Genomic DNA, 13,001 nt, shown 5'->3' on the forward strand with positions numbered 1-13,001 from the left:
TGCTGTACAGCTGTAGGTATAAGGAACATAACCGCAATCTTCTAACAATGATAAACCAATGCATTCACCCCTAACACAGTTTCAACCTGTAAATGGCAAATGGACTAGTTCCTAAATAGCACTTTTTCTACTCTGCTTGACCAATCAGAATGCTTTGTGTAACATGTGTCATTACCCATTCACACAAACACTTTTTTCTCTGTCTAAGCACTTTCCATCTAACTTATCTTATCTAACTTTTGTAATCTAGTCTCATCTAACTTTCACAATGGGAACGACTCAGAGTTCAGATTGTTGCCCAAGGATACTTTGGCAGGAGCACCCATGGATCGAACCACTAACCTTCTGATCGGTAAATGACCTTCTCTAAATCTACCTTCTAATCCACGGCCACCCTAAACCTCTGTAACAAGCAGCTAAATTCAACAATTTTACATCTATGTTTTTGTATTCGGGGGAATGGAGAATTTGTACTAACTAAAACAGATACAGCATGGATATTAGAGTGAGTGTAAAGAGTTAAAATCTTCCTTCTAGCTATGGTCAGTGCAATATCCAACAATTGGGTTTGTGGAAATGCGCGTGAAGCCCAGGCGTAATCACCAACTCGTTTGGGGTTGAAATGAACAATGGCAGCAAAGTGAGGGACGAATAAAGATTGCTTTGCAGCTTCTAAATGAACAGACTGGTGGGGATAAAGAACCGATCAGTGTCTTCATCCCATAGCATGTGGTGCAGAAGAGCTAGGAACAAACATCTAATCTTCCAACCACAGGTTCGGGGTTAACTTGTTAGCTCGGAAAACTGCAAACAGTGGGGGCTTTTGAGGGGAGACTTCCACACCACGTTCCTTGTTCTACAATTGTTAACACCAACTACATAATGCCAGGCGTCTACTGCACATCATTCACTGGTTAAACTGATGAAAATCTCCATCAACTTTTTGCTCAATTAAAGACTCTAAATGAAAGTTAGCGGTAGATGCCATTACATCATGGATTGGTGATGGATCCTTTGTCACCGTCACCATCTTTGTGTTTTAAAACAAGAGGTAACCAGTGATTAGAGGATCTTACTGTGAAACTAAGAACACTTTATACTCACTGGATAGCAACTTAAAATTACAAGTCATTAGCTAATGAGTATAGACAATCCCCCTCTCTGACTGTAATAATGACAATATCGTACAAAACTGACTTCATGTTTTAATCAATACATCCTGAAATTAGTAACCGAGTCCAGAAACTCATCAGGAAAGTGTTTACTGAGGCCGTAATCTCACAGATGTCTACACAAGCAGTGTTTTAGACACAGAGTGGTCAACCTGCTGGCATTCCAGACATTTTTTATAAAGTGAAGGACTTTAATGCAATTAAAAGGAAGGACTACAATTCAGCAAATGAGCTTTATTAGTTCAATGTTTTTTGAGCTGAATTCTGGACCAGGCAGACCATTATAAAATAATGAATATGACACAAAAAAACACAACCAGTTAACAAGTAACACAGATTAACACACAAAACTGAAATGGAGAACGTGGCCAGCATTATCCTGCCATCAGCGAGTAAGCATTTCACTGGAAACATGCAGCTTGCCGGCGTTGTCATGGTACTGGTACTAAGTTTCTGAACAATATGCAGTTTATTTTTTGAATATTCTATGTGATTCTTAGGTTCATAGTTATATTTATGTCATGTATAAAGTATGCTTTGGTTCTGTGTGGTTTTCGAGTTTTTTCCGCATTGTCTAGTCTTCTCGTGTGTTTAGTCTCGTTTTCATGTTTGTTTTTCTCTTGTCTCTGTGTCTGATGTTCCCTTTCTGTCTCCTCAGTCAGTCATCTCCCCACGTCTGTTTCTCCCCAGTCCCCGAGTCAAGCCTGTGTGATTAGTCTTCATCTCCATGTTTATCATACTTCCTGTTTTATTTTGACAGTCTCGTCTCTAGTGTATAGTGCACTCAGTTTCGTTTCCCCTGTCCCGTTAGTCTGCATTAGGTCCAGCTATGTTGCCACCTGTTGCCCATCCTCTCGTTATCCTATGTGTATTTTAGTCCTCAGTCTTACTCTGCTCGTTGTTGCATCGTCCACTCATGCTATCTTTGCGGCCCTTGTTTCCTGTTCTGTTGGTTCTAGTTTTAACCTTGTGGGAGTTTCTGGTTTTTTGTATCCTTGTTTTTTCTTTGAGCTTTCAAGCTACAGCAATAAAGCTGCCTTACTTAGTTCATTCCATTGTCTCTGGGTCCTGCATTTGGGTCCTGAAACATAGCCGTACCTAATAGATGTTTAAATTTATCTCTGGAAGTTTCAGTCACAGTGCCCTCTGCTCTCACTGTTTCATACAGAAAGGTTTTCATCTCCGGTGTGTGTCAGTTTGCACTTACATAAATGCCAGATCTACTGAGAATAAAAGGCTTTTTTAAAAATTATACAGCGAAGTTCAAATCCATTGTTCTCTACGGTGCTTGCTTATCACAGTCATTTCCTTTGACAATAACAGGAAGGCCAATGATGTAATATCTTTTCATCCTGCTGTGACCCTGCAAGCCAAGTGGGAGCTCTCGAAATGAACATCTCTGTTCCTTTTCTCCCTGCGTGCATTTGACAAACTCAGCAACCCGGCAGCAAAAGCCTCCACCCAATAACGAGAGGAGTGCACCTTTTCATTAGCAATTATAGTGTTTTCATCAAAGTGGCAGGATCCGAGGACAGGAAGCCTATAATGTTGCCTGGCTCTGACAGCTCCTGCGTGAAACTATCATTACTACTGTTTGTGCCATTACAGCTGCATTTTCCAGATTGTGGGTATGGATCAGGCCCCGTGTGTACACACGAAGGTCACAGCTGAGTCACTGCCCAAGCAAATGACTAAGATCAGACATGGCTGAATGCTGACAATTTATCAAGTTGCAGGACATTGCTCCTTGCCTTGCTGTTTAAAAATCTATTTATCAGCTTAGCAGAGCCTCCTTTTTTTAAAATAAATCTATAGTCTACTATGAGACATGGGTGGGAAAAGCTTAGGTTGCATTGTTTATCTCATTGCTGGATTCAATCTGTGGCTCATTTCATTAACTCTGCGTGTACAGCACTTCTGCAGCTTCCCAGCAGATTGTGCACCTGTAAAGCTTCACTGCCCTCAGACATTAAATTTCACTGAAGAACAAATTGAACATACGGAAGGGGAAAAAATAGTATACTTTAGCAGTAGATGTTAATGTGGTTAATTACTTAAATCACCAATAACAAGTGACATCAGTCAGATTAATCCCTGCAGAATAATTAATAAAGAGTATTTATATACTTCCCTCATGTGGTTTGGGAGGAGAGCTGACGCTGGCTTTACTTGGCACAGAGTAAAGCGTTAAGGTGTCTGCTTTCTCTATATTTGACGGTATCCATTCCCTATGCAAGGCTTGCGCAATATTACATTTCACCAGCGGATCTGCATTTGGTCTGAATGTGCGACTGGGAGGATTTTTCAAAGTGACCTCAAAAATAGACTCCTTTAAGATGAAAGTGTTGAGTTGTAAAGGGCATCTTCTCAAGTGTACAGGACATTTTGTACTTCCTCAAATCTCCCAGAGGAATTACTATGATATTACGAGAGACCTTAGTGTATTTTAAATATCTGTACAGCATCTTTAGGTGGGAAACTGAACATTTTTTCAGCCTGCATGCATTATTATTGTATCTTATGAATGAGATCAGGGGACTAATGTGTGTCTAAGTTACAAAGTCTGTAATTACTAACAGCTCTGAACGCTAACTGAGATGAAAACAAAACAGGCTATAGGCAACATCACAGGACATTAACCCTCAACTGCGGTTTGTTTGCACACCGCTTCCAACAAGTACAAAACACAACATCTACACCCTGATGAGGGAACCAATCAGCCAGTCTTGCACCTGTCCAGTTCAGATAGCCTGAGAAGTTATCTCCCGTCTAACAAAGTAGATTTTTCGTGTCAAGGCGCTTTAGGATTTGAGCGTTATTGTCTCCGCCAGATGAAGATCAAAAAGCGAGCTTTAACGGGACAATGTTGCCAAAGGGGTTACATAATACAGATGAAATTAAACGGGACGCCTTGTAAGTGGTTTAAGGGTATTAATTTCAAGATGTTCGTGCTCGCAGAAACCCCCTCGGTAGTTTGACGAAAGAACTGAGCGCTCCGGTCTGGAAAAATACACGGACGGAACCGACGGGCTTTTATTTCGAAAAGCCAGAGCTCATATTGCCTTGAAATAGCGACTCGAGCAGACGATGTGTAGGAAATCCGAGCTGGACACACACACCAAAAAACATCAGAATCTAACCAAATCCTCGCTCAAGTTTTGGGGGGGGGGGAAAGGTTGAAAATAATCTCTCCGGTGACATGCACAGACTGCAAAGCTCCGAGCGCCTTACCTCGATCCAGTGTGAGCGGTTGGACCACTGTCGCCATGACTGCTGTTTACTGGAGACTGAAGAGCCTACAGGAGCTGCAGCATCACAGGGGGAGAGAGAGAGAGAGAGAGAGGTTGGGAGTGGCTGGGAGAGGATTAGACTATCTCCATCCATCTCCGTCACCTGGTGCTGTTATCAGCTGTTTTGCACTTTATGCGCTGTTGTTTACGCTCTTAATGAAAAATAGTGTTCACGTTTTATTTGGCTTTTTTTTTTTTTTTTTTAAATAGAAAATCATTTGAATTTTTCAAGATGAAAAGGAATTTGATAACATATAAAAACCAAAAAATACATTAATTTTTTTTTATTCTTTACATTAGATCAAAAATATACTGTCTACAAAAAAGTGTTGGAAGCGCTTTAAAAGTGCACTCTTTCTAATGGCCAGCAGGGGGAGACTCTTATGGTTGCACCAATACCTTGGCTTTAATTTATGATCTCAGGAAACTGTTTCCCCGATTAGTTTATGGTCGCAAATGCTAGTTTTGGGCCTCACTGAATACACCATAATGTTTAATTGAATAACTACGGACTTATTTAGATTAAAAAGGTAGACTAAAGCATAGTATGTTTTACTATGATTTACAAATCACTTGCCTATGAGGATGCAACGTCTCTTAGTGTCACATATTCCTCACATATGTCTTGATGCATGCTCAATCATCCAGGTAAGTAAATCCCAAAAGGTTGATTCTGTTCATCTGGATGAAAACGTTAGGTCCAGATGAACAGAATCAACCTTTTGGGATTCCTCACATCTGGTTTCAAAGCACCTTCATGCTTTACAACAGGGCTCTGAGAGGTCACAGTGCCTACATTTATCTTTAATACACAATCTTTGGATTAATCATGCGCTGTATATAAAAGATGGACTTGTGAAAACTTTGCCATACTCTGCAGTTTTTCTAATGGCTAACAGGGGGCAAAAAGTCTGATCGTATAGCGTTGCAGTCTGACAATCATATATTTCATTTCGTTTTGCAAGCTACATTTAATTTGAAAAGCTGAGTTAATGTAACCTTATCTCAATGAATGAAATCGATAAATAAAAGACGTCCAGCTTTTCAGGAGAAAGAGTAATGTGGTAAGTTCAACAGAGAATGCGGCCGTGTTGTATTCAAAGTTTTAATGTTGAACATATTGTTTAAAAAACAGGATATAGGCCGCAGCTGTGATATCAGAGTTCCCTTTTCTTGATGGGTTTTCAGCAGCGTTTGGGAACTTAATTGCAATGTTCTACTCTTACGTAGGCACAAAAGGTTTTGTGAAAAGCACTGGTCCTGCTTCCAGACAGTCCAGTTCACCACAAAAGTGTTGCACAGAGTTACAGTCAGGACTCTGTGCACAACTCTGTCTTCTTGCATACCAAACAGGGTGAGCCATTTCTTAAAGAACCTGCCTTTGTGAATACAGACAATGTAAAACTGCCAGAGCACACCTCTTCTTTGAATTGATTTAAGTACACATATTACTGAACATGTTTATTTTTTACAGTTTATCATAGCCATCTTCTTCCACTTATCCTATTCAGGGTTGCAGGGAGGCTGGAGCCTCTCATGGCCTTCACAGAGTGAGAGACCCTTTATTTCCCTGTAGGAAAAGCAATTCTCTGCATTTATCCCATCCTTAGTGTTTGAGGCAGTGGGCTCGTGGGATCAACTCCACACTTCAAGTCTGTGCCTTGGTCAAGGGCACAATTACAAGAAAATTAACCCAGCATGTTTTGATTGTTGGACAAACTGGAGCAGTTGGAGGCCACGGAGGTGTGGGGAGAATAACCAAACACCACATACAAGGGCGTTACCTTTGCCATGATTCAACCCTAGAATCGGAACTAACAGCTAGTCACCGTTACTACAAGATGATTTTCTATTCAGTGCTGTCTACTTGACTCGACTCACCTTAAGTGCCTTTGATAAAAGCAGGCATCTCAAAGTGCTTTTGATGGCAAGCCCATAAATGAAATTACACGCAAATGTCAGGCACAAAACTGATTTTAAAAACATACATTACAACCTTAACAACTAAGCATAAAGATATAACACTTCAGTACTTCAAGTCAAAAGCCAAATTAAGATTAAGATAGATCTTTATATTCCTGAATATCGAGAGAGCTCTGCATTCTGACATCAGGAGTGTTACTCAGTTTAGGCTCATAAAAACAAGAGGTAGCCTGACTAGTGCTCTCATGGGACACATAAGATACCTTTTAAAAGAAGAGGGATGGCGGACCTTAGTCATTAAGCTAATGATATGTTGAAAAACAGTCAAAATTGGTATTCCATCTGTCACAGTAATGTATTTGAAAAGTTTCACCATATTGCAGTCAACCAGCTCGACCTGGATTGCATGCTGAATCTCACAATGATGCTCACATGTGTGTTTTGTGCACACATGAACACTTACACAGCTATAATCCTTGCACTTCAGAGATCAGGTGATTGCAACCAAGCTTGTCGTGAAGGCTCATTGTGAACCACTGAGGCATACCGCCTGTTATCTTCTCTCCTGGGTACATGCACTGCATACAGCCAGATAAGGACCGAATGACGGTAGTGAACCTAAATTGGAGGGCTTAAGAATTAATCCTCATGTTTATGTGCTACCACAGAATGGTGCCAAACCGCTGGTTCTCTTCATTTACTGTAGATCTGTTGCCTAATGGTGCCTGCTGCTTTGGCGTGTCTCATATATGGGCAGACATTACAGCTGACAGAAGCCATGCTCAACAGAAATAAGAAGAGATTCCCAGGTTGGAGAGATGCTAAGGCAGCATGACGTGTCACATGGCTCACAAAACATGACTTCGCCATGACAAATGCAAGTTGTAAACATGAATACACACCTGAGGCAATGACTAGCACTTATACTAATATGTGCACAGCTGTTCAGAGCAAAACCTAGGCTCATAAATACAGATATTTTACTTAAATCCCATTTATCTTGTCATGCATTGCACTAAATATTTTAGCCCACACCCAGCTGGGAGGCAAATACCACACCTCTTTACCTCACTTCACTTCAAATTGGCTGCTATATCTAAAACATTAAATAAATTTAACGTACCCCTGTTGTATATCATTTAAATTCCATTCTCAGCACTTTTAAATATTTAACAGCTTCCTCTGCATTTGAATTAAACAGTTTCTAAACTTGCACGCTTCTTACAAACACATAGTCCTTAAGTAAAAGCAAGTTCAATCCACCAACAGTCCCACACAGCTGTGTGCAGATGCAAAATAGTGGTGAGTGGTAGGCTGCAAGGACGGTTTGAGAGGGCGAGGGCTTAGAGAGCACACAGAAAGAGGGCACGGCGAGATTACAGGCTTCCATCTATATGGGCTGGAATACAGGTCTGCTTTTTTTTTACGAGGTTGGGATTATGCTGCACTGGTCTTTATGCCGCAAAGCTGCAAGTGAATTGATTTCTGAAATGCCTCCACTTCCACGGAAGGAGATGCAAGAGGCCATGTGGACAGGGCAAATACAGACGGCTGGACTGTTTGCCTAGCAGATCAAAGCTCAGCACATTAGCCAGTGTGCAAGTTCTATTTGTATCTTCAATTCCCATCAGTACCCATTCAAATTGAATTCAACAGGTAAGGTCATATGGGCATTTGGGGAAAAATTGGAACCTTATTCCTTTTCCTGCCACACATTCATAAAAAAGATCAATATCACTCACATGGCTTTGATAAAAGGCTAATAAAATCCATAAAGGTTAGATTTTGTTTGGTTGACACAGAGAGTAAAGCTTTTATAAAACAGTAGCTCGAATATATCCGACTGTGGTTTTACGGTGAGGGAAACAAGTATTTCACTAAATGATAACATGGGTTTCATTTCCAGGTAACAACTGCTTATTAAAACAGGCCATTATTAAATTTGTCAACCATCGACTCCAATCCTTGTGCCGCACTGACTGTGATCCATCCGGCATGCCACAGTGGGAAAAAAAAAAGATGAAAATTTCCTGTTGAGCGATAACGTCTCGAAAATAAAGTATTTATTGGATATTTTGTGTTAGGATGACAGGCTGCTTTTCCACAGCAGCTGGGTTGCTTATATTGCTCCATCAGACGGTGCCAGGCAGATAATGAAAAAAACATCATCTTGAAAAACGTGTGACAGATAATTCTTTAAAATTGTATTTATTCCTTAACGAGACAAGTTGATGCAACTAATTTCCTGTGTATGAACAACCAAGTGAAGGATGGAGATGCGCATGCACTTCTCCAGGCTGTTGTGTAAACTATGAATCTCACAGTTAAAGTTTTGTTTTAAGGCAAGTCAAGATGCACTTTTGTGAGTGGGTCTCAAAGTTTGGCCAAACTTTGGATGTGTGGATAACCGGGGGGGAGGAAGTAGAGTACCAAACTGATCCTTGTTTTGAAATAACCGAGAGTTTGTTAATCTGCTGTTCTTCCGTTCATATGACAGAAAATCATCTTTCTTCTTTATTGTTAATATCTGCTAAGAAAAAAAGACAGTTGTGGGACATTTACACTCAATGGTCACTTTATTAGGTACATCTATTCAACAGCTCATTAACACAAATATCTAATAAGCCAATCATATGGCAGCAACTTATTGCATTTAGGCATGCAGACAAGGTTAAGACAAGGTTCAAACTAAGCATGGACAAGAAAGGTGATTTAAAGTGACTTTAAATGTGGCACGCTAGCTTGTACCAGACGTTGGTCGGAGTACTTCAGAAACTGCTGATCTACTGGGATTCTCCCCTTACATCCCCTTCCTTGATTTCTGCTGCATCATTCAGATGGTAGGATCAGAATTTGGTGCAAACAACAAGAAAGCGTGGATCCATCCTGCAATAGCTCAGCTTCTTGGTTGCGTCTGATGGTGTGGAGGATATTTTCTGAGCACTCTTTGGGCTGCTTAGTACCACCTGAGCTTCATTTTAACATAACAGCCTACCTGAGTTTTGTTGCTGACCATCTCCATCCCTTGATGATCATAGTGTAAACAATTTCTGATGGCATGCTATCTGGACCGAAATCTTTGATGAATGTTTATTCATATTGAATCTATGCCATGAAGACAAGAGTTCTGAAGGCAGAAAGAATCCAGATACTCATGAAGTGTACTAATCAAATGGCAGGTGAATGTAATTGGCCTTCTGAAGTCAGGCAGGCCAGCACACAGAGAACCCCACCTTCAAATACTATATCGAACAAAGCCTGTCACACTGATTGTGACCCACTTCGGCAGCACCACTATGGGATTTAAACCTCTAATACAGAGTGTGAAACATATGGCCTGTCAGCTATAATCTGCACATTAAAAAGCCCACTGCAGTGGACAGCTCTGCAGAGACAGAAAGATGAAAACAGAAGAGAAAGAAGGGACATTATAAAGTGCTCGGTGCACTTGAGAGTTCAAACTGAGCTGTAGGTGGCCCATGGACAGAAACAAATTTGGCACCCAAGCTCTAACAGACTACTGACTTCAGGGAAACAGCACCAATTTACTTTGTCAAGTAGTAATGGCTGATTGTGTGACGGCATCATAATTCCATCCTGATGCTTTCTGCAAACTGAAAACATGAATACATCCCAATGTATATTGAGCTTTGTCAAAGCCTTGAAATATACCTCAGTCCAACTTCATCTCATCTCCTCTTTTATCATGAATGCACTAAGAGCATAATTAACAAGGGGTAATGGCTTTCACCTTTATTTATTTCCTGTAATGACTGGGTGCCTCTAGTATTTTGTATATGAAGCAATTGCTGAAAGTAAATTCACTCAGCTCTAATAAACCGCTATGAAGTATCACTCACTTAAAACCATGAATGATATTGACTGAAATCATTCGTTAGTCTTTCTGACAACTGCATCTAAAACCCATTCAGAATGTAAAACAGCGATCATTATCTTCAAACGAATTTGATTTTCAAACTGACACTGCGGGCTAGAGTGATGAATCATTTCTCCATCGGTTTCTGAAGGGCAGTCGGCTGATTTCTGCTTTAAAACATTCACACTCATCACATCAAATCAAGACGGAGGGCTTATATAAAGTTATGAAAAGTTTAGGGTCTGATTAGCCTGTGAAAGTGGTTAATAGATAGTGGTCTATGCACATAAGGTGCCAGAGAGAATGATACATATTCAGCCAACACCATCTACTCTAATATATATATATATATATATATATATATATATATATATATATATATATATATATATATATATATATATATATATGGCAGTTCCTTGCTGTGATTTAGTGAGACCTTTTGGCCAAACAAATTATAGCATGAGAGGAGAAAGCATGGTTGAAATATGATGAGATTTGAATCAATACTTAATTTAAAACTGAAAAAGAAAGAAAATGATAGTTCTGTTATGCTCAAATACCTGGAGGATAAGACGTGCAGGTGATGGGTGTAAGAAGGCATCAATCAGTTGCTGATTACTGATATCTTTTGCCAGCTGGGATAAAGATTTAACTTTTTATTCCCCCCCACTTTTACTGAAATGGTGACAAGTGTCATAGAGCCAGTAGCTGCAATCCAACTCAAGTTGGCCACCTCTGGTGGAAAGTAGTGTTGTGCCACAGTGCAAATTTTAGTATCCATCTGATACCATGGGGCTTTTTGAGATGTAAACAGCAATGTAAATGTTCCTGTCTCTAAAGGATCTCTCTGTGTTTAAATGTGCTCTAGGAGGCTATAAATAAAACAGAAGTCACAGTCAACACAAGAAGGTCCAGATACTTTTCATAGCGCACGTTTGAGGTATATTTTTTCATTACCAAAAATAATCTATGTAAGACATCAGTGGACTACACACTAAACACACAGGATTTAAAGAAAGTATCGATCTTATAATGCTGATATCGTTCTGATACCAATAACGAAACTATCATTGCACCACCTATACTGGACAGTTCAACTGCTCAGCACATATAAACATAAACAGGTGATCTGAAATATCAGATGGATGAGTTATTTAACGAGGGGCACACTTCTTCAAGGGGTCAGCTGTATTATGGGTATTTACCAGTGATAGGGAAAGAAGTGCATGAGGCGGCACAATCTGAGAGGACAAAGAGCTGCTGCCGCTGCTCATGTGCTGTGATTGTATTGGAAAATCGGCTTAATGAAAGATGCAAATATTCTTAAGGCTTTTAAATGACTCTACACGAGTAATTATTCCCATTAATACCCACAAGCAAACAAATGAATGCACGCCATGATCAGTTTTAGCAGATGTGGGGCTATTTGCATTTTTCCACTCAAGGGGGAGTATTGATATTACCTCGAGGACAATTAAAATTTAATGATGCTGGAAGTAAACAAAAATAAATAAATAAGTAAATCCGGTGGACAGGAGGTACAGTTGCTATCAACAATGTTCCTCTCTTCTTTGCACTGCACGGCAGAATTCTTGCTTAAAGTTAGAAAAATGTCTTGGGATTATTTTCCACCCAAAATAGTTAGTTTAAGAAAGCTGCGGTGGAGCTTATGTGTTGTGTAATCACGCTGACTGTGTTTTAAAATCCTCCTGCAGCATCAACTACATCCAGTTCATAGTTCACAGCCTTCCCTGAGGCACTTGTTAAGAATTTCTGCAGAAGTCCTCTGCCTTTAAGCGGGCCCGGATGACGTCGCTTAGCATTGAACTCTAGAAGCGGGCTCCAAAGCTGCACACAAAAACAAGAGGGACGCGGGAAAGCAGCGTGGAAGTTCAAAAAACGCCCCCAGCAACAATGCTTCTCAGGGTAAAACACTCAGTCCAGCGCCTGAATAACTGCGCTCCTGTCCTGCGGAAGAAGACACTCGGGAGGTTTGCTTGGACTCTCTGTGCAGCAGCAAAGCGAAATGCAGGTGAAGCATCTGGGAGTTTTAAGTCGCACTTCCCCACGCAGTGCTGCAGAAAGCATGCGTCTGATGCTGCGTACAGCCGAGTCTTCGCGGCGGCCAGGGACAACCCTGAAATGTTTTGGGCTGACGTGGGGCGCGACATAAACTGGTTTGAGCCGTGGAGTAAAACTCTGCACGTTGAGGATCCGGTGTTCCCAAACTGGTAGGTTTCAGTGTGAACTACACGTGAACTGCAGAACAGCTGGTGTTAAATGTTGTGTGGGCGAGTTGGAATGAAACGTGGTAAACAACCTGTGCGTGACCGCCACCTCTCTCATGAGTGAACTCAACGCGTTCTCTCATGTATGATAATATCCCATAGAGAGGACACACGCCCTCAATAATCTCATTACCCTGAAGGTGTTATTTGCTTAGTAATGAATAACTTTTGGACAACTCACATAGAAACCACGATATTGTGGTTTATTTTCTCTTCATCCAGCACACATAGCTTCCTCATTTTACTCTTTTATGCGCGTGACTGTACGATTAACACCTGGATAACCTGGAGGGTTGTCCTGTTGTGAGTGGTTGGTTTAGGAAGGGGAAACGTCAGCTCTGTTATGATTGGTTATTAAGTTGTTAGCGATCCCTGGAGGAACGCCTATTTCTTCTGTGATTGGTAGTTTTGCTGAGAGCCAATGGGTGACGCTCAGGAACTGTGTGGA

The 13,001-nt window shown here is 40.7% G+C and overlaps 2 protein-coding genes across 2 annotated transcripts in view; one reads left to right on the forward strand and one right to left on the reverse strand.

Moving 5' to 3' along the window:
• Positions 1-4,443, reverse strand: part of lin7a (lin-7 homolog A (C. elegans)) — a 46,874-nt gene extending 42,431 nt beyond the window's left edge. The window contains exon 1 of the mRNA XM_085375886.1: positions 4,404-4,443. Coding sequence (XP_085232012.1) covers positions 4,404-4,440 — 37 coding nt within the window. The 5' untranslated portion in view covers positions 4,441-4,443. The remainder of the gene's footprint in view (positions 1-4,403) is intronic.
• Positions 4,444-12,028: 7,585 nt separating this feature from the next.
• acss3 (acyl-CoA synthetase short chain family member 3) overlaps positions 12,029-13,001 on the forward strand; it is a 65,221-nt gene continuing 64,248 nt past the window's right edge. Inside the window, exon 1 of the mRNA XM_085375885.1 lies at positions 12,029-12,496. Within this exon, the coding sequence (XP_085232011.1) occupies positions 12,180-12,496 (317 nt within the window). The 5' untranslated portion in view covers positions 12,029-12,179. The remainder of the gene's footprint in view (positions 12,497-13,001) is intronic.

Source organism: Diplotaxodon limnothrissa, linkage group LG17 (assembly GCF_057381915.1).
Source record: "Diplotaxodon limnothrissa isolate DT_005_m linkage group LG17, D_limnothrissa_male_GT1.1, whole genome shotgun sequence".
NCBI lineage: Eukaryota > Metazoa > Chordata > Actinopteri > Cichliformes > Cichlidae > Diplotaxodon > Diplotaxodon limnothrissa.